Source organism: Grammomys surdaster, unplaced genomic scaffold (genome assembly GCF_004785775.1).
Source record: "Grammomys surdaster isolate TR1022 unplaced genomic scaffold, NIH_TR_1.0 172, whole genome shotgun sequence".
Taxonomy (NCBI): Eukaryota; Metazoa; Chordata; class Mammalia; order Rodentia; family Muridae; genus Grammomys; species Grammomys surdaster.
Genome location: NW_021604620.1, coordinates 6,108,271 through 6,130,411, shown reverse-complemented (window position 1 = coordinate 6,130,411; position 22,141 = coordinate 6,108,271). Strand labels below are relative to the sequence as shown.

Below are 22,141 nucleotides of genomic sequence, written 5' to 3'. Positions count from 1 at the left end.
TAACCCTGCAATTCCTGCCTGGGACACAGCTCAGCTGGCAGCTTTGTCTAGCATACCTAAAGCCCTGGATTTGATACCAGGCCCCACATAAAACAGATGTGGTGGTGGTACACACCTGTAATCAATTCCAGAACTTACGAAGCGGAGGCAGGGATATCGGGGATGTTCGTGAACATCTTGGCTTTAACATCACCTTTGAAGCCATCCTAGAATGCCTTGGACATTGTCTCAAAACAGAAAACAAAAATCTTGCAAATACCTTTTTTCATATCTTAAAATGTTGGATTCCCTGATACAAATGTCAAATTTGAAAGAGAAACATACAAATAATATGCACCCTAGGGAACTAAGGCTGTAAAAGAAGAGACAAGATTTTCCAAATGAGTTGTGTCTGTCTCTCAGCAAGAGCATCCCCACCCAGCCAGCGACTCTTACAGTGGTTAGCGACGCCAGGCTGAGGCTGTGCCAGTGTTGGATAGAGAGACAAGAGAAAGAGACACAGGATGGACACAGGAGAGTTCCAAATGAGACCCCACCCACAGAATTTCAGAGTTAAAAAAAATATAAATAGCTTCAATTCAAATCCACACTTTGAATTGCCTAAGGCCACAGACTTTACTGATGACATACCTAGGGGGTGGGGGTGGGAGCCAGATGTCTTCATACACAATTACTTCCACTATACTGAGTAGTCATAATTATTCTCTAAGATTCTATAAGGAAACTATTACAAGCAATTAATACCAGGTCCTAATCACTTCAGTGACTAGAGAACCCAAAAAATGTTTTTATAGTAACCTGACCATTAGCTAAGTCTTATTAGCCAGCAACTATTAATGCATATGGTGAACCATTGCTTTGTGCTTCGATAACAACCTTGCAACTTCTCAAATATACGTTAGAAACATCAGCAAGACTTTTATTCTCCTGTGCATTTCTGACCACCACATCTTTCCAGCCAAACACAGGACTTAGGTCATGCTTTCCATTTCAAAAATAAGCCAGCAATGCTTTACAGAGATGGAAGCTGACAGAGCAATCTTTGCTCTGTTGTGGCCACAGTGGCATGTCTGTGAACCAGCTCTGTAGTAAAATAAAAGTTCCAGAAAGCTCTGATATGTGAGCTTTACCAGTTCCTATATTATACACATCCCCAGCCATGGCTGAGTCCAAGCTACCAAATACGTAGCAAAGTTCTTCCAGAATTCTAGAATATTGAATGGATTCTGATGCATTGTTCAGAGGCAGTTTAAGTGCATCACAAAAACTACAAAGAAAAATCTAGAAAAAGAAAAGTCCAACAACTTTTGTGTTTTTGAGTGGTAGGGGTATGATGAGGTGTATATGTACATGTCCATATGTGAGTATGTGTGTATGTGTGTATATATATGCATGTATGTTGTAGGGTGGGTGTTCACACCTGTATGCATCTATGTGGAGACCAAAAAGTTAAGCTCAGGTACCATCCTAGACCTTGCCAAGTAGGCTAAGCTGTCTGGCCCTGGGGATCCTCTTCCTTTGATCTCCCTAGAACAGGATTACAAGTGTGCACCAGCATTCCTCATCTTTCACGTGGGTTCGAGGTCAGGAGAATTTAGGTCTCCACACTTACAAAGCAACGCACTCTACTGACTGAGCTACAACTCTGGTCTTTGGTCTTCACCTTACTCTTTTTAAGGAGGAAACAGAAATGGCCAACCAGGGCTGTGGCAATCTGAGTGGCCACCCCTGCTTGTCCTCACAGTCACAGTGATGCTCTGGAACAGAGCAGCCAGTGGTCCTCATGAATCCATGAGAGAAGAGTTTTGCCGACCACCCACAAGCATCTGCCAGATGAGAAGGCCTGTGGGAAATGTTCACCTCATGATTTTCTCTCCAGACCCAGTGAAGCCGAGTCTCTCTGACTCAGAACATCACGGATCACACAGAACAACCAGAAAGACTCTCTACAAAATGCCCAGAAAATGAGCCTTTTGAATATGACTCAATGATCCAATGAAAACAGAATTTATCTGCAAGCCTAACCAGAAAGCCATCGACTTTCGTATCTTCAAAGACCTTACTTTCCAAAAGAGTACACATCTTTCTGACAAGCTATTTACCTTCTGACTCTCAACCCCTGTATATTTTGTGAAATAAAAATTAACAAATGTCCATATGCCTCCACCGTGGTAATTCTAATATTAGAAAAATAAAGCTAATGTCTTCTAAGTAAATATTTTCTCTGCTCAATTCTATACTACATCTTGCACAAATCAAGAAGACAGTAGCAACAGGGTGTGTTTCTCTAAATCCACCTATTGTCTTATTACCTAATTATCTGGTTATGACTTTTTGGAGGTTTGTTTATGTCTGTCTGCCATTATCTGTTGTCTAGATGTGAACTCTCATCTTTTCAATTCACAGTGATGGCAAATAAATACTGCCTGTTGTGTTTTCTCCTTCTGATGGTTTAGAGGTTGGAAACTTTACAGAATAAATAGCAACCAGGTTACAAAGGAGAAAAGGGGCAACTGAGTAGTAGCTTCCCCCAAATCTAAAAATATTGTGCGACAATCAAGTCACAGATATTTGTATCAATGAGATTTTGAAAATGATAAGAGAGAAATCTAAAAACACCAGCCTGTGGTTCTTAATTCATGATTTGTTACTGAGTTTATTTATTGGAAAAAAAACCCATGCAGTGGTAACATAGTTGTACATACATGGGTGTGATAATAATAAGTTTGCTTATAGATAAGGAATTAATGAAAATATTGTTGGATGAAAGCTCAATCATTTCTATCTATCTTGGGAAATACAGAAGGACTCCATCAAAGGGCTCTTGGCTTGGATGGGAAATAGAGTCATGAGGCATGGGAATAGCTACTTCTAGGGAAATTAAAGGGAAAAATTATCTGGTCCTGGTTAAACCTGCATTTACCAAGTATGGCTAGAAATGCTTCGGGGCCCAGGCAGGACAGCATCCTGCAATCACCTGCATCCTCGACACCTCTCTCTAATCCAGCTCCTTCCATGACCAAAGTCACCCATCACCAACCCTTGTCTCTAGCTTCATTGGTGAAGAACACATCTCTATTGTCACTCTCTGACTTTCAGGGTCAATACACATGACTCAGCTCCGGTTCCCAAGCCATCTGTTTGAGAAACTCTCCTCCATAGCCATGTACCAAACCCTGCTCCCTGAAGGAAGCTGGAGAAAGTCCCCAAATATACCTTCCCCCCACACACTTATGTAAAAGAAGCTTCCTCATTGAGTCTGCAGTGCGTACAGCAGCCCGTGGTGTGTCCCCATAGGTGATGTGTGCATCAGAACAGGCCCAGGGAGCCTCAGGACACTTACGGTTGACATAGCTTGATGAGGTCCTGGTCAGTGGTGCCTGGTGGAAGTCCTCGAATGTATAGGTTTGTCTTACTCAACTGTTCCCCACTGCTGTTGCTGCTGCTGTTTGTGCTGGGACTGGGAGGAGCCATGGGGTGGGGAGCTGGTGCATAGGACTGCTGCAAGCAGAAGAAAAACAAAACAAACTGTTATTGGACAAACAGAAGCCAGGGCCAGCAGCACTCACTAAAGGTAATGCAAGTTGCTTGGCCTCTCTAACACACGCATGTATGTGCATGCTCACACACATGCACACACACACACACACACACACACACACACACACACACACACACACACACCAGTACCATGTTCCATGTCGTTCTGAGACCATAAGCATCACGTGCTTTTCCTCTCTCTGGCCCGAACTTTGGATCAGTGCAGCCATGCATTGCAGACAATGAACTAGCAGGCACTCTTGGCCGACACCCTCAGCTATGATTTTTGTTCCTCATCAGACTGGCTCTCTGTATGCTTCTAAATTAGCACGTCATCCTCTTCCCTCTTGCACTAAGATGGTTTGGTTCTGGTGCTCTGCCTTGCTTCTAACAGCCAGGCTTCTTTATCTTCCCTATTCTTTGGTTCGATCCTTTTCTCCAAAGAAACTTGTGTCGGCTACTTTTCTTCTTCCATGGTAGAACACAGTTCTAGGTGTGTGGGAACCATTCTAAGCATCCTGGTCCTATGAATGAGCGAGTGAGCAAGTGAGTGAGCGAGCGAATATATCTGTCTCAGCTCCTTTTCCAATTCTTAAGCTGCTTTTCATCAAGATCTGCTTCAAAAGATCATAACCGACTTGAAATATCCAACCCTAGAGACTGGGACTCTGAACAGGAGGATTGATGCATTACAACCGTCCTGTTCACTGTAGGAGGTTTATTAGCAAGCAGCCTTTGTCCACTAGATTCTAATGGCAGCTATTCTTTGCATTCGAGAGCTAAAAATCTCTATAGGTACTGCCTGATATGCCCTGGGCATGCTGGGCTTCTCTTCATTTTTGGCTTCTCCACTATAATCAGTCAAAACATTGTATGTCAAAATTGAAATAATAAAATTGCTCTACCAAGCTTGGGATGTATGTGATATAAAGGTAATTGCACTTATACATATTGAATTTAGTAACTATATCATTATTTTATTTCATCCCTTTTCCTGCAGGTCATCTTCAGATCTCAGTTTACACAGAATGCCTGGGTTGAGTTCTTGCCACCTATCTTATTGGCTGGGTGACCTTTAGATGGTGACTTAACCTCTCTAAAGAACAGCAGTGTCATTAACATGAACAAAATGATGATAGCTCTCTTGGTCACAGTGTCTGTTAAAGACCTTAGTGAGTTGATGTAGACATGGCTGCTGTAAGTGACCAGCTCACTAGAACCACTGACAAGGTCATATGTTGACATTTGTGGTAGACCATCACTACTGACAGTGCTATTTCTAAGAATCCCATAGTTTTCACATGGAATCCAGAATGTCACTCAAAAGCAGGGATGAGCACGTTCTTCAAGACTAGTATATGGGGTTAGAGAAAGGGCTCAGTGGTGGTAAAGTGTGTCCTTTGCCTTTGTAGAGACCCAAGCTCAGTTTTCAGTACTCATGTTGAGGGTGACAACTGCCCATAACTTACTCTGAAGTTGCCTTTGTAGAGACCCAAGCTCAGTTTCCAGCACTCATGTTGAGGGTGACAACTGCCCATAACTTACTCTGAAGGACCTGATGCCCTCTTCTAGATCCTACTAGCAACTTCACACACATGGCATCATTAACTCGTACAGACACATACAATACACATCAATAAAAATCATTACATCTTTTAAATTATCCTACCGAAAAAACTTAGCTTGGTTCTCGCCTAACACTGAGTTACTGCAATGAGGGATTAGTAATTATCAACTAGTAAGTTTGGGTCTCAGTAACAGAAAGAATTTACTCAAGCAATGTGGTAGGTAATATTGATTGTCAACTCAACAGGAACTCTACTGACCTGGGAGATAAGCATCCCCCAAGTCTTTGGGGGGTATTTCTAAACTGAGTGAATTGAGGTGAGAAGCCCAACCTGAATGTGGATGGAATCATCCCAGGGACTGGAACTCAGGATAGGATAAGGAGACAGTGAGCTGAGCCCAGGATTCATCACTGCTTCCGAACTCTAGATGTGATGTGACCAGCTGCCTCCAGCTCCTGGTATCAGGTCCTTCCCCACAGTGGACTGTATGATACCCTTGTACTGTGGGCAGAAGGAAACCCTCCTTTCCTCCAGTTGCCTTTCCTCGTGTCAAAGCAATGGGGAAAGCACCTAATACAGATGGCATCCAGCTACTCAACATCTGAGTCATGGAAGAAATCTAAGGGCTAACTTGGTGTGAAGGGAGGCAGTGATGACAAACTATACTTGATGCCATTACAATCTCATTCTAAACAAACCACAACACCAAACTCAATATGGCCAAGTGGACAGGCCTGAGGACCCGTGGAAGCAGAGGACTTCCAGTAACTAGAACTGACCTTGGCCTTGGAAACACTGAAATAAAATTATGGGAGTCCCTCTGCAGTGACTCCCGCTGAGCTGAGGCCAAGAGCACCCTTCACTAAGTCATCCTGAAAGTCCCACTTGCTTCTCTTCCTCTCCTCCAGGCACTACCAGGACCAGACTCCATCACACTGGGAAGCTCCCTTTCTCCATTTCTGCTCCTAGCCCTGCCTCACTGCCTCTTACAGATGCTTTTAATTTCAAGCGTAGCACCTTGAGAACCAACCATTCACAACTTGGTTCTTATCCATGTGTTGGACCTAGTTCCCTAAAGTCTACCCCCATCTTGAATCTCCTAGTTGGAATCACCTAGCCTACATCAGATAAACAGAAAGTGGTTATAAATCTCCAGGCTATATCTTGTGCAAATAAGATGGATAAACATGATGCTGAAGTTACAGAGACAGGATGCATTCACTGGATTCAGCTTTGCTTCCTGCTATAGCATCTGCCTTACACCTCTCAAGGTCTCAGATTGGCCCTGGTTCATATTTACAAGTCTCTATGTACTAATGCTCCATAAGATTCAGGACCTCAATGTGCATTTCACTGTGCTGGTTTCCATGACCTTCCCCAGCTCCCCAAACCTGAAACCAGCATCAGGAGCCACTTGGTTTTTGCAGAGTCATCACTTTTTTAGCCTTGACACACACACCCCCACCCCCACCAAAGAACTTGGTGTTGAGTTCATCTCTTCCTTTTCCCAAGGTGTCAGAGTACAGCCACCCAATCCTCTGAATTCCAAGTCTTTCTCCTGGTCCGTGTGTGTGCTGTCTGGTTTTACATTCTGTCTTTAAGCATTCTGTCTGTTCATCTTGTTCTCTTCCACCCTTTACACAGGCCTGGGTTTCACTGGATAGATGAGAGACACCCATAGGAGAAGACAGAATTGTCAAGTGCCAGTTCAGACAGGCTCAAAATGAAAGAATGAGGAAGAAAGAGAGAAAGAGATGGCAGGAGCAGAGAAAGCAAGCAAACAACAGAGGAGCAGAGGCCAGAGCTACCATCTCCCAGAATGAACATGGTCCCAACCATTTCCCTAGCTCTGCCTAATGCAAGATCAGCATTATTAAGGTGAACTTTCATTCCCCCTCCCCCATACTTTTATATAGAAGTACACAGGGGTCTGATTTGTGCATTTACGTTCAGTGAAGTCTATCTATTGCCTTTTAGAATTTAATATGTGCGTAAGACTTGAACATTTTTAAAACAAAAAGTCAGCTTGGTTTTCATGGTTATGCTGTAGTCCTCCTTGGACACTCCTCAGCACTGAAGCTTTTCCTCTCTTTAAGCACTGTACATAGTAGGTGCTTTTGGTGCTTACTAGAGTGGTTTCCAGGTCTTTAGCTCACAGTAGGTCAGATCACATTGATTTTTTTTGTTGGTCTTATCAAGTGCTCCATTGTCTATCAGTTCCCAGGCAGGGCTGTTTTCAAAGCTGTTGGCCCATTCTCAAGGCCCCTCTCTCCAAATTCCTTAAGTTCCACACTGTACTGGGGTGTCTCTTCAAATGAGACTTTGTTTAAAGCAGTTGCTGCCATAGTGTAGCTTCAAAACCGCCATGGAACCCAAAGAATGTCCCCAGCTTTCTGTATCACAGACCAAGAGAGACCAGAGTCCTAGACTGGCCAAATAAGAAAATCAGCAGATATGACAAGATCAATACATGTTTAGTTAATTCTTTTGTTCCCTCAGGGCTCTTCACAGGCATTTCCATAAGTAGAACACCATTTAGCAAATTGTATCATGCCTACAACGATCAATGTGTCCTCCAACAAGGCCAAAGTACCCAGTGGGATAAAAACAGCTAAGGCAAAACAAGGTTGAGAAGGGGACAGGGAAGTTGTATGCATAGAAAAGAAGATATGGAGCTAATTGTGTGTGTGTGTGTGTGTGTGTGTGTGTGTGTGTGTGTGTGTAAGAGAGAGAGAGAGAGTGAGAGAGAATATGTGTGTGTGTGTGTGTTCTCATGGATGTCTGTGTGTCTGTGTTCGTGTACTTGTTACTCTTATTGTGGACACACATACATGCTGGAACACATGTACCATGTGTAGTTGCATGTGGAAGCTAACACTCTATCTTCAGTGTCTTCTTTATTGTCCTCCAGCTTGAAATAAGATCTCTAACTGAGTCTGAACTGGAAGTTCTCACTATTCGGGCAGGTTGGTTGACCAGTTTGCTTCAGGCATCTCCTTGTTCCTGCCCCTTAGTTTTGAGGCTGTGGTCTCAGGCACAGGCTGCCATAAGTAACATTTTCTGTGGGTTCTGGAAATCGGAATTTCCAGAGTCCCATGCTTATGTGACAAGCCCTTTAGCCCTTTACCCACCGAGTCTCCTCATCAGCCAGATATGTATTTGTTTCCTATAAACAAATCTGAGGGTTCTAGGTCATATTGGAAAAAATGTACTAATAAAGTTGATTTTCTGCCAACTCCGTATTTAAAATTTCTAGAAATCCTGCCCAAAGAGGTGTTAGTAGATCTACAGATCTTAACACTTAATACAGAAGCCTTTTCTAGCCTCTAATGGTTCATTATTCTTTTAGGGATACCCCATGATTCAAATAGTCATAATAATTGAAAATTGTTCTTTGTGTTCAAAAATTATAAATTCCTTCCTCTCCACCCCTTTTCAAAATAACATTCCTATATCAACATCAAGTTGAAGAAGGTTCCCAGAATGCCTGATAAATGCATAGCCTACATGAATTAATTTGTGAAAACCAAGAGCAATTTTGTATGGTCTGGCTGCCAAAATACAGATACTAAAACCACAGGATCTTAAGAAAAAGGAAGGAAAGAAAGAAAGAAAGAAAGAAAGAAAGAAAGAAAGAAAGAAAGAAGGAAATAACAAAATAAGGAAGGAAGGGAGAGAGAGAAGAAGGAGGGAGGAGGGAGGGAGGATAGAGGGAGGAGGGGATGGGAGGAATGTTAATAACCCCCAGTGTCAATGTATCCAGGAACCGTTTTGCTGATTAAAGTGGCTAGCTACACTTTATCCTTCATTCTTTGTCTCCTGCTGTATTTGGAATTTTATCATTGATTAGATTTTAAATCATCCTAAGCCACCAAGAAGGGGATTTTTAAAATGTTAGTAAAATAATATTTTCCTTCAGATAAAAGTGACTTTGCTCTATTGTTCCAAGCCACAGTGTATAAATCACTTCAGGAGTATGGAGGACTTAGGGCCTGTGGTTACTGAGCAGTTGATCACTGCGGTGTGACAGGGGGATGAATTTGCAGAGTCAGCATGGTTAGAGGCAGTAGAAGTAGGAGATGTTTGAATGTGTGGCTTTGAGTGACAGCTTTAAGAGACAGAGAGGGAACTTCTGGTGTGTACACAAATTCACAGGCTTTTCTTTGGTGTTTATTAACGGTGACCCTGGTAAGAGAGTCATCAGGCGGTCACTGAAGAGAGGCAAACCACATACTGGGACTGCCAACCAGAGTATCCCTTCCAGTTTCTTTTAGAGGGGTCAATACGATAATGGCATCTGTTTTGGAAGAAGACACTATTCTTAAAATGACAGCAAAGATATTTAGAGGTAACTTTTTTTGTGGGTGGTGGCTAAGCATTTTCTATGTTACACACCCGCACCATGAGCCTAGTGGGATAAATAATATTTCCCTCATTTTGCCAAGGTGGAAACAGACAGTGGAGGAAGAAAGAATCACCTCTTCAAGGTCACACAGTTGGGACCCAGGTTTGATCTTAAGGAGCCTGATGTCAGAAGCCCTCCATGAGAGGTTGAACTTCAACTCTTTGTGATGTATTTGCCAAGAGATGAAGGTTCTTCTTGGGAGTCACCCCAGGGGGGTGAGGCAGGAGTGAGCTCTGATGCAGTCAGGCGTGAGCGGCAGCCAGCAGTGCGGAGGGTGGCTACCAGCCAAGAGAAGCGGAACCAACCCTCCCCCCCATCAGAATAGAAATGAAGTGACCTTGACATTTAATTTCTAAAAGGGACATCACCATTAGAACCAGGTCTGAGTTTTTCATGTGAGGTCGTACGAGTGAGTTCCATTGTTCGGATTTGGTTGTTTAACAAGAAGATGAACTGGCTGGAGTTGGGGAGGGGGAGCTCAGAGGAGGGGTCTCACCCTCAAGAGGCTGGCTCACTTAGTAAGCTTAGACCACTAGACCACGTGCCTCAACTGCAGCACTCACCTCAGGTCCTCTCACACTATTGTAAGATGCCTGGCTATCTGAGCAGGATTGCCTAGAGGGTTCCTTGCTGTGATTTGGATACACACTAGAGCTGAATGTGAGGTGTTCCTGTCTCGCAGAAAGTAATGGACACCACCTAACAAATGGTACCTACCCATCCACAAAGTCAAGACAGTAGTGAGGGGAAAAAAAACAAAACTTGTTTTAGATAATGTCTTGAATACTTAACAGCAAGAAGTTGTGACATACTTTAATTGAAGGTCCCTCAACTCTGCCACCACAGACACTGTAGGAAGGACATTGCTTTGTTGTACGCGGCTGCCCCCATGTACTGCTGGAGAGTCAATTGTGTCTCTGCTCTCGGTTTAGAAACCAGATATATTATCCTCTGCACAAAGCTATAACAATCAAAAACCTCTTCCAAGATTGCCAGATGTACTCTGAATAAGAGGGGCAAACCAGGACATTAAGCAAACATAATCCCTTTCCTTGAAATGTCAAAACAACCTCTTTACAGAATAATGATATTAATTACTTAATCTAACTAACTTACTTCATGGTGGAGGTGGGAGGATGGGGGGGGGGGCGCTCACTCTAACCCCAAAGTCAGCTTCTTATTCTTAAGAACATGAGGCACTCCTGATTTCCCCCACGCCTCTACACTCTGAAGCCAAGACGTCAGAGAATATTTCATCTGTGGCAGACTGAGTCTGAAACATACTTCTCCCACTGGATTGGAAACATAAATCTTTTGCAAAGAGAATGTTAAATATTTTTTGCATGCAATTCCCCTTGGCTTGGAATCCCTGGGTTCTGGTGCCAAGCTGCAGTCAGCTCTACTGCCGGCATCTGGTCGTTGGCAGAGCCCAGTGGCAGTTGGTCTGGTGGTTTGGAGAAGCCAAGGAAGGACTCAGGCACACAGCAGTCTGTTCTGTGGATGGTCTACCCAATTTGTTTTTACTCATCTCCAGCACGATAGAATTCATAGTCTTTTATCCACTCAAGGGATAATGTCTCCCATGAGATTGACATGCCAACTCATCTGTACTCCAAAAATGAATACAGACCAAGTTCTTGCCTTAAACCGTACATTATTTAGCTGGCATACACAACAAGTCAATTGCTCAAGGGAGAATGTTGTGATGACTATTGGATTCCTCCCCTAGACAGAGTTAATTTCCATATAACTTTGCTTCTGCACACCTTTCCGCATGGAGCTCGAACCAAACTTGAGAGAACACGCAGGATCGGAGGGGTGGCCTGCGGCCATGAGTAAGGGACACAACCTGAGAGAGCAGGCAGGATCGGAGGGGTGGCGGCCATTTAGTGCATCTGTGAGAACCTCAAATGAGGGTAACGGTGTGAATCCAGTACATGCAAGCCATAACAAATGTAGCTAAATGAGTATCTCAGGCCAGCCACACAATTTCAGCCATAGTTTCAGGAACCATGTGCATTACTGCTTTTTCGATTTGAGGCCAGGCAATTGCCTCTCCATTATCTGGAATAGGATGACTGAAAACAATGGTCTCCATTATGCCGGTGATAATAGAGTTTGGTGGAAGGCTGCCCCTCCTCTCTTTTCTTGCCCACAGCACAGATATGGAAATGAGCAATAAAGAAGGAAAGCGCTCACAAAAGGCAATCATGTGAACATCCCCTGTCCACTGGTCCAGGTAATAGCTGCCATCATCAGTAGGAACCTGATGCTTAAGAACTCCAGGGAGCCTGCTGCACCTCTCTCAGCCTCACCACTAACTAGGCACGTCAACCTTGTGTCATAAGAAGAGAAGGAACTGTGTTCATTTCACTTCATTGGGATATTTTCAACCTAAAATATGTAAAATATGTAGAATATTGAACATAGCCCAACACACAGGGCTAACACTTGATCATATATATATATGATATATATATATCATATATATTTGCATATATTTATTTTATATAATTGTATTTAATTTATATTTTACATATTATGATAATCAAAAAATGTAGTACCAAATATTTTAAAATTATATATGTGTTACATACGCACATACATATATACACATATATACATATATACGATATAGTTTTATCACCCATACCACCCTTATGGAGGAGATCCCTAAACACAGTCTCTGGTTTTTAGGTGATATCATTTACCTTGAAGAGAGTGCTGAAGAGCTAGCTAAGTATTGAAGCCTTGGGTCCACTCTTCTTAAAATTAAGCCATCAGAGCCCAGCTCTTCCATTTTGATCAAGAACCAGAATATGGTCATGGAGCAGTAATGGGACAATCACGTCTCATGGAATAGCTAATTAGTTCCAAGGTATTCACAAATCACTACTGAGTTATTTTTTAATCATACTTCTGTTAGAATGAGAGTCAGTTTTGCTTACACGTTCGTTTTTAAAACCTTGGCAGATTGCATAAGTGCATGGTATTCTTTTCTGTTGACAAATAGGCGTCATCGACAGTCATTAAATTCTGTTTAGAGGTTTAGATATTAAATGACATTTTAAAATTCATGGCACTTGAAAACACAAGTAAACTAGTGATTGTGTAGTTCGAGGACCACTCGACAAATTTCATCAAAACATTTATAAGTTAGAGAAATGGGCTGTTGTAAGCACACCGGCAGTCTCTTACAAACATTGTTGATGCTTCAAACACAAAGGGCACCCAGTCTTTGACCAAATCTCTCCTTGCAGCCAACCAACTCTTGATTTCTTCAAGGAAAAACTAATAAAATTAGCACCCACTTCAGATTTTGTGGTGCTATAGGCTGTGTTGAAAGGCTATGTCTGCGTATTGAGACCAGCACCAAATAGAAGCTGACCACTCTATCCCAACAGCTCATGGCTCTGATGCCAACTGTGATGGGTGCTTATGGAAAAATGAGCCATAACGGGACAGATTACAATGCCAGCTACAAGAAGACTGTGTGTCACACCAAGAGCACGCTCTAGGAATATGGATGGTAACCACACCTCTGAATGGAGTCTCTGCTATTTGTTCAAGGGACATTCTGGAATTGGGTCTAAAATATGGCATATAAAATATCTTTCAGCTGACATGACTCCTGGCCAAAGTGGATGCCACTGAAAAAGACTTGCAGGAGACTGGTGTGAATGGTTGGGACAGAACTAATCCTGCAAGTAAAATTCAATGTATAGGAAGAATAAGAAGCATTTGACTTGTTTGCAACCAATAAGTATTTTTCATCTTGATTTAAACTTCTCAAATAAGAAGGAGGAGACAGATGGCTCAGTGGTCAGGGAATGCACACAGCTCTTGCAGAGGACCCAGGGACAGTTCTCAGCACTCACAATGGGCAGTTTACAACTATCTTTAGCTCAAGATCCAGGATATCCAGGAGGTTTGTCCCTTCTTTTGGCCACCATAGTCATCTGTATACACACACACATACACACACACACACACACACACACACTTACTTATGACATAGGAGGGGAAGAGAAATTATTTAAAAGTTTTAAATACTTAGAAATCCTTTTAAAATAATGTTGAGTAACTGTGTTTTGCGATCTCATCTCTGTTTTAAAGTCTAATACTTTCAGCATTTCCCTGACATAAAAAATGGCAGCAATGCTCACCATTAATCCTAGCTGTGTCGTGTTTACCCTCCCACATAAGAACAGAGACTGATGAATGTAGTTGACAAAGATGGGCTGAGGCAACACTTTAGTACTACTAAATTAACTCTTTATACATTTCCCCCCCATCAAGAACATAATGGCGACAGGAACAGGGAACCATTTCCCTGCTCAATCAGTTCATCTTGATATTAAAATATCATATTGTTGTTCTGCTTATTGATGGCTAATGAGTTATAAAAGAACAATTTGGTTTATTAAATTAAAGAAGGAAGAGGAATAGGGAAAGCGAAACAGAGCAAGATGGAGGGAGGGAGGGAGAGAGGAAGGTAGGGTGGGAGGGAAGGATGAAGGGAAGGAAGAAGAGAGGGTTAGAGGGAAGGAGAGAGGAAGAGAAGGAGAGAGGAATGGAGGGAGGAGGGAGAATGGACTAGAGGGAGAGAGGGAGGGAAGGAAGAAGAGAAAGAGAGATGGAGAGAGGAAGGAAGGAAGGAAGGAAGGGAGGGGAGAAAGAAGGGGGAAGGAGGAAGGGAAAGAGGGAAGAAGAGAGTGATGGAATGAGAGAGGGAGAGAAGTGGGGAAGGAGAGAGGGAGAGAAAGTGGGAAGAAAGGAAGGGAGGGAAGAAAGGAGGGAGGGAGGGAAGAAGAAAAGAAGGAAATGGCAAGGGGAAGGAGTCAGAAGGAGCTTGACATGAACTGTTGGTACAGAATTATTGCCTGTGTCTTTGACAGGCAAGCTCTTTACCTAGTTTATTCTATATTTTCAATATACATCAAGTGCTTTATAGGAACATTGAAGGAGGGCTCCCTGCGTCCCAGAATCCAGACAAAATACCATTCTCCTAGGCTTCCTTCCAAGGAGAAGATCCTCCTTATGGAGAGCTAACAGAGAAAGTCTGCAGATCCATAAACAACAACCTAAACTCTGTGACATAAAATAGTTCCGTTGTTTTATTAACCTATTTATTCATATTTTAATGATGCAGCAAAATTAAATGTGAAGAGAAAGTAAGCTTTTAAAGTCCTAAATCTAAGAAATTTGGACTATAAAACATAGCAAAATTTCATACAGGAGACAATATTAGGACATAGATCAAAAGCGTGACAGCAGGCAAGGTCTGGTTTGTGCAGCCTTATGGCACCAGCTACTGAGGTGGGAAGGTCACAAGTTCAAGGTCACATAGGTGAAAGAATCGGTTTAAAGCTGGCATGGCTAACTTAATGAGACTATCTAAAAATAAAATGCCATGAAAAAGAGACAAGGATGTAGCTCACTGGTGAAGTACTTGGCTAGCATGCTGAAGGCCCTGGGGTTCAAGCCTCAGTACAAACCAAATTCAGAAGAATTGCTTCATTCTAACATAGAAACCCTGTGCTTGATCCCCAACCTGACACAAACCAAACACAGCAGTGCATTTCTCTGATCCCCTTAGTGAGTGAGGAATATAGAGAAGTCCAAGGTCACTCTTGGCTACACAGCCTGTTTGAAGTTAGCAGGGTATACACAAGACCCTGTCTATAGATAACTGAGTGAATGAATGAGAGAATGAATGAATGGATGAATGAATGAATGAATGAATAAGTAAGTAAATAAATAAATAAATAAACATAAAAAAAATAAAAGAAGTGCTTGACTAGATAATTTTACATAAATAGTATTTTAAACATTTTCCACTGTTGGGCAGTAAGACTATAAAATATCTACCAGACATTTCATCTTATAGCTACATTTATTACAATTTTTATATTATTAGACACATATCAAATAATGACACATCCAAACTTCTCTTTCTCATAATTATAAACTATGAACACTCATTTTCCTCCCATGTATTACAAGCTAACACACCCTATACTTGAGAAAGTTTCTCAGAATAATGTGCACGAACTCAATGTCCAGTGAATCTTTCCTTTATACTGGATGTGGCCTTCTGACCTAGAGGACAAACTGTAGCCAATAGTAAGGTGGTTCTACTTTCCACTTTCCGAATTGGTCTTTTTATTTATCAAAGGGATTGAAGTTCTAAGATGGTCAAATAACATCCCTTTACCCTTGATTGGCTTGTTTCCTAAAAAAGAGAGGAGGGTTGCTCGCTGTCGTTGCTAGAAGAGGAAAGACACAGATGATAAGCATTCCATGCCCTGGGTCCATATCATGTTCTTACTTAGAACTTACTGCCAACAGAAATAACCACTTTTTTTCCTACCCCCTTCTCCTTATCTGTAACAGCGAGTGGGCACAGTAGCTTAAGAGAATACTGTTAAACATTTCAAACGAGGAAAGATCTATAAAGCCATGTTGTGGTACAAATACCCAGAACCCTGCCTTCAGATATAAGTTCTTATATTTAAATAATACTTGGTTGGTGCTCAGTTGGCAGCACTGTTTAAAAAGGTTATGGTAGCATTAGGAGGTAGAACTTTGGTGGAGGAAGTACATGACTCAGGGTGAGATTTAAGGTTTCATAATGTGGCACTACTTCTCACCCATATCTGTCTGTCTGTTTCCTCACTCCGTGTGTTTGTGTGTGTGTGTTCTTCTTCCTGTATGAGGATGAAATGATATCCCAGAAAACAGAAAAGTAACTAGCCCACAGTCACTTCTTCAGTGCTCTACGGCTGATGAGAGAACCCTAAAGCACTTCCACAGTGCCCATCTTGGCAGGAACATGAGTAGGCTTTTGAAGCAAGTCTTACATCCTGCTCAACTCACCGATCCCCAGTGTGATGATTAGCCTTTACCTGAGATCATACTCACCATCTATAGAAACACACATTGGGTGTGTTTATAAGGGAGTTTCTACACAACTTTAACTGAAGGGAAAAAACATATATTATGTGCAACACCGTTCATGGTTTGGGTCTGGATAAATGAAGAGAGTGAGTGGAACACAGTATCTGTTTCTCTGTTCCCTGACTTTGGATGCAATGGGATGAGTTGTTTAACATCCCTGTTGCCACACCCTCTGCCACACCCATACCATGCCCTCTCTGCCATGTCCTCTCAGCCTTCAAGAACTGTGCCCTCAAACTGTGAGCTAGAATAAACCCTGTGTCCACCTAAGTTTCCTTTGTCAGGTATCCTGTCAGAACAGTGAGAAGTGTAACAAACATACTTGCTATGAAGTCTTACAACATCAAGTACAAAGCCCGCTGATGCTTGCCAAACTGAGATTCTCTACCAAGCATGCCCAATCTCTTGATGTTGCAAAAGATGATATTATCATGTACAGAGTTCCCACTGGAGGATGGTGCAGTACATTAGCTCTCCTGCCCCCCGCCCCCGCCACGCACTCACAAAAAAAAGCTCACAAAAGAGTCTTCAACTTAAAGTTTACAATCTTATGTTGAAGCCTGTGGTGATTTGGATGAGAATGGTCCCATGGGTTTTTATCTTTAAATACTTGTTCCTCCATTGATTGAACTGTGTGGGAAAGATTAGGATGCGTGGCCTTGCTGGAGAAAGGGAGTCACGGGGAGGCATGGAGGCTTCAAAGATTCATGCCTTTCCCATTACTCTTCTCTTTGCCTCCCACTTGCAAATTGAGATGAGAGCTCTTAGATGCTTTTGCTTCCATGTCTTTGCTCTACCATCACGGGCTCTGACCTGCTGAAACTGTAAGCCAATTAAATACTTTGCTTTGTAAGTTACCTTGGTCATAGTGTTTGATCACAGCAATGGAGAGGCAATTCATACAGGTCCCATTCATAACTATCCTACACATCACCAATCCAGAAATGTCCTAATGATTACAATATTAGGATCATGAACTTGTTTTAGCTCTTAACTCTAGCATTCCTGAGGTGAATGAATGACAAAACACTCCCAGCAGTTCCTTCAGAAAAATTTAAATACAATTTCATATGGTGCATTATTGTCAGAATATACTGGTTCTGAGGAAATAGCTGTAGATTGTTAAGGCATTCATTAAAATAACATAGATTTGATTGCCAGAAGGTTCACAAGTTCAATAACATAGCAGCCTGTATTCCATGTCCTCTACTAGAAGTTCTTATACTGCTCCCCCCGCCCTCCAAAAAAAGAACCTGGCAATACTATCCTTGTAGCTTCTAACACTAAAAATAGAGGTTTTTTTTTAATGTTCATCTGAATGGATATTTTGTGAAGAAACAGTGGGTTTGATTTTCTTCAGTATAGTTATCTGCTTAATTTTAAACAAAATTATACACGTGCTCTATGGTTGTTGGAACAAATGCTGTGCTTTACAGAAATGGGATAAGAAGTTATCTCTGTATTCCAAAGCATTAATATATATGCCTAGTATTCTACAGGGCAATTTCCTGTGCTTGGTATTGGACCCTCAAACTGTGAGCTAGAAAATTCCAATGAAACCGACCATCTCCCCCAGTGGCCCCGCACACAAAGTATGATCTTCAGTTTCTGTCTCACAATTAGAAGACAGAAGTGTGTATCATAGATATGTTTCCTTTCTTTGAACTACTTATCATTTTTAAATGGCAAACCAAAGACAGAACTGTTTGCAAGTGAAATGAGAACTTTTTGTGTGTAGTTAACACATTGGTTCTTGTGCCCAATTGATATTACCATGTCTAATTACAAACTAATAGTATAGACTATTCTTTATGAACAACATAGAAGAATTGGTCTGGGAAGACGGTTGATTTGGAAAGCATGTACCATGCAGGCACGAGGACCTTAATTCAATGATTAGTGCCCATGTAAAAGCTGGTAACACAATCTATAATCTAGAGAGGCAGATAGGCAACAGATTCCCTGGAGTCGCCAGCGCCCCCCACCCCAGCCTAGCCAACTTGACAAATTCCAGGCCAGTGAGAAACCCTATCTCAAAACCAAGATGGATCACCTTTCAAAATACTTACACCAAAATGTCTGCATACTAGAAGCTGAGATGGAAAATCAAGTTTGAATCAGTTGCAATTTAAATATTTCCCTTTTGGAAAATTCACACACACACACACACACACACACGCACACACACACGCACAAGCACATGAACACACTGCCAGTTGATAGAGGAAGATGAGTCTTGAGAAGCCTAAAGTTTACACAGTGTGGATTACTGCCAGCTGTGTTTTAAAGAGAGAAGATAAAACTGACAATACAGGATTGGCCATCTGATTGTGAAGGGGGCTGGAGCAAAAAAGAATCCCTAACACACAGATGTCATCAGCTCCCAGGTAAAACTGCCACCTCTGACTCCTCTACTCACAATTCTTCTTTCCATCAGTGAAGTCAATCTGTTTATCCTTATGCTATCCCGTGTCCGCTTTCCAATCTCCTTCAGACCGTGATCCACGTGTCCTTTTCCTGGACAGTTCCTGATGACCTATATACTTATCAGAATCACTCAGGATTGCCCTACCTCATGACATAGGTCATTTTTCTTATACTGTGTCTTAGGTTTGACTTATATTCACAGTTGAACTAGAAGTTTGCAACTTGTCTTCACAGATCAATTGTGTCCTGGTGACTTAACATCTGGACACATCTGCTTTGTCAGTCCTTGCCTGTGTCTCTGCCAGATCCCAGCTCTTACAAATGTTTCTCCTCTCACTTCTGGCCACACCTACCATCTGCATTCCTTCTGGTGTTACCCTGTCTATGCACACATTGCTGCTCATACAGACTAACTTCCTTCACACCACTTCCTGCTCCCCAGTTCTGGGGACTGTAAACACAGCTAGCTGTAAACTTCATCTACTTAAAGCCAAAGTCCCCTCTCACATACTGCACCAGTACCTTAAGAATAACAGTCCTGTGATGTTCTCCATGATCTGCAGGCTCAGCGTCCTCAGATGTTTGGGGGCTCAGAACCATTTTCTCAGTCTTTTTGACCATTAGCACACAAAAATAAATTTCGATTTCCTAGTGGCTGTAAAATTTACTGCCTAGAATCTGCAAGCTATTCCATTTATTATTGCAAATTTACAATAATGTGATGCTTTTGGCTGAAAAATAGAAAGTCTTGCTTCCTGACATACATCAGAGTATCTGTTAGTCACTGAAGGTTTTAATTTCCAAATTGCCAGTGTCCACGATTGGCTTGCTTTTCATCTGAAAAGCCAACATAGCTGGACATTTACGAGGGCCCTGTTGAGTTATAGCATCTCAAAGGGCAGAAATGTATTTGCCTAATTCATATTTACAAAGAGGCCAGAGTTACACAAATCTTCATTATGCAGGGAGAACTCACCAGGGTGACCGCTCACACCAAAAATGGTCTAAGAACTGTCCTTAGCATTCATCAGCCATGTCCTCATTTGATTCTATCAGAAGGGGAAGAAGAATCATGGTACACTGGTGCATGAGTGAGGAGATCTTGAGTCTGTATTTCTGAAACACCAAGCTCAAAGGAGTTACCAAAATGTAAGGGAAATTTACTACTCCCAGGATAATGGCTTCCTGTGCTATGGTACCAGGGTGTCCCCACCACAGCACATTCTTGCTTTATTTATGCCCCGACTCTTGATGGATAGTCTTTCTCATATTTGCCTCACTTTTGAAGGCACGGATTCTCTTGCCTTATTGATCTCTTTATACCCTTATCATTTTTCCCCCTGAGTTATTTGGCACGGTGACAGCGGTGTATTGCCAAGGCTGATTTAACATCATCTCCCAAGTATGCAGCATGGTGCTCAGAGCAGAATATTTGAAGACTGAAGCATGTAACACATCTGTCAGGCAGTGTTACAAATGCAGTCCCTTGTCAGGACTAATGAATGAGGTAATATGGAACATGGATAAATAGCAGGAAGATGGAAGATTCTGGCGACTAGGCTTCGCCAAAAAGCATTTCTCAGTAATTAAATTATTTGGTGGAGAATAATGCTCCTTTGTCTGGGGTTGTAACTGATTTTTTTTTCCATAGAAAGTCCTTGGTGGTTATCTTTATGGGATTAAAGTGCCCAACCGGCAGAAAGTGAGGTACACCATATTGGGAAAATAGGTGGTCCTTTGATCGGAGTCTTAGAATTTATAGGATTTTAAAACGTATTTATTTATAGAGGGATAGGCATGCCATGATGTGTGTGCAGAGGTCAGAAGACAATTCTGAGGAGTCAGTTTTCTCCTATCACACTGGCCTAAAGAATTGAGCACAGATCATTAGTGAGGCTTAGAAGCAAGAGTCTTTACCCCCTGAGCCATCTCCCTGGCCCTCTTCAGGGACTTCATCTAATGAGAAGGATGTAGCTCTCCCTACATAGTTTGTTACACTTGCTCTCCAAGTCTCTCTTTTCACTCACAACTCAAACTGATTTTAGTGTTGAGTTGCAAAATTCTCTTTGTTACCAGTGATCAATCAGGAGCACAGACACAGAATCTGCACCTAGCCATCCTTGCAGGTCAGCTAGCTTGGATGTGCAGCTGAGAAGAAACAGGAGAGACCCTGACTCAAGGTATCAAACATTAGAAAGGCACACAGATAACTGTCAGTAATGCCTCATCTCGGGACTGTTAAAGACTCCTCCTCAAGAGGAAGAAGATGTAACAAGGTGAGCTTTTCCTCTGCATATGTACATTCACAAAGGGAAGTGGGGCCTGAGGAAATGCCTGGGCTGGTAGAGTGCCTGCCTAACACATAAACAACCCTGTGTTCTATCCTGATCATCGCATAAGGCAGTTGTGGTGGGAGGGTTTGCAACTCCTGCACTTGGGAAGCAGAGGGGCAGGGGTCAGAAGTGACTCCTAGGCCAGCCCTGGGTCACAAGCCAACTGACAAACAAAACATAGGTAAACAAAGGGAGGGGAAGGGAGGGAAGAACGCAGATGTATCTACGCATCTGTAGCAGGGAAGAGCAGGACAGACTGGTGACTGACAGCAGAAAGATTACGTGAATGAAACGAAGAGAGTAATGGCCCTGATCCAAGCATCAACTTTTACACAGGAAAGGGAGTTCCCAACTTTACACATTGGTTACTTGCCTGGAAGATGAAGCTTTCTCAGTGATGGCATCCTTAGCTTTCATCATAATAAAATAGCAAATATTTGCTCCACTGTGTAGTTGTTAAAACACGGAAAGTCAAGGAACAGTTCCACTTGCTTGTGCAGTGCTAGGGGCTGTGGTCAGGAGAGCAAGGCGGAGTGACAGAGAGTAGGCCTGCCCCACCACTCTCCTCTTTGCTCCCTCTGAGTCCAATTCCTGATACTGACTGGCTTACAGACAGAGCCACTGCACCTGAGAGCTACCTGGTCATAGAAATGCATCTGCTCACTATTGCTGAGGGAGAACTCACAGATATGAATGAAGATGAGATCTTCATTTCAAGATAGACAGTATTCATGTCTGCCCAAAATGGAAAGTTCATGTTTTGAATTTTACTACATGTGAATTGGACCCTTCCAAAAATTCCGAAGTGGGGAGAACCCTAGAGACTTGGGCGAGGCATATTAGTGAGGGGCTCGCTCTCTCTCTCTCTCTCTCTCTCTCTCTCTCTCTCTCTCTCTCTCTCTCTCTCT

General features: G+C 42.3%; 1 protein-coding gene across 3 annotated transcripts in view; it reads right to left on the bottom strand.

The window, feature by feature from the left end:
- Rbms3 (RNA binding motif single stranded interacting protein 3) overlaps positions 1-22,141 on the bottom strand; it is a 656,597-nt gene that overhangs the window by 505,943 nt on the left and 128,513 nt on the right. For all 3 annotated transcript variants that reach the window (XM_028767340.1, XM_028767342.1, XM_028767343.1), the window contains exon 2: positions 3,344-3,501. In XM_028767340.1, the coding sequence (XP_028623173.1) occupies positions 3,344-3,501 (158 nt within the window). The remainder of the gene's footprint in view (positions 1-3,343; positions 3,502-22,141) is intronic.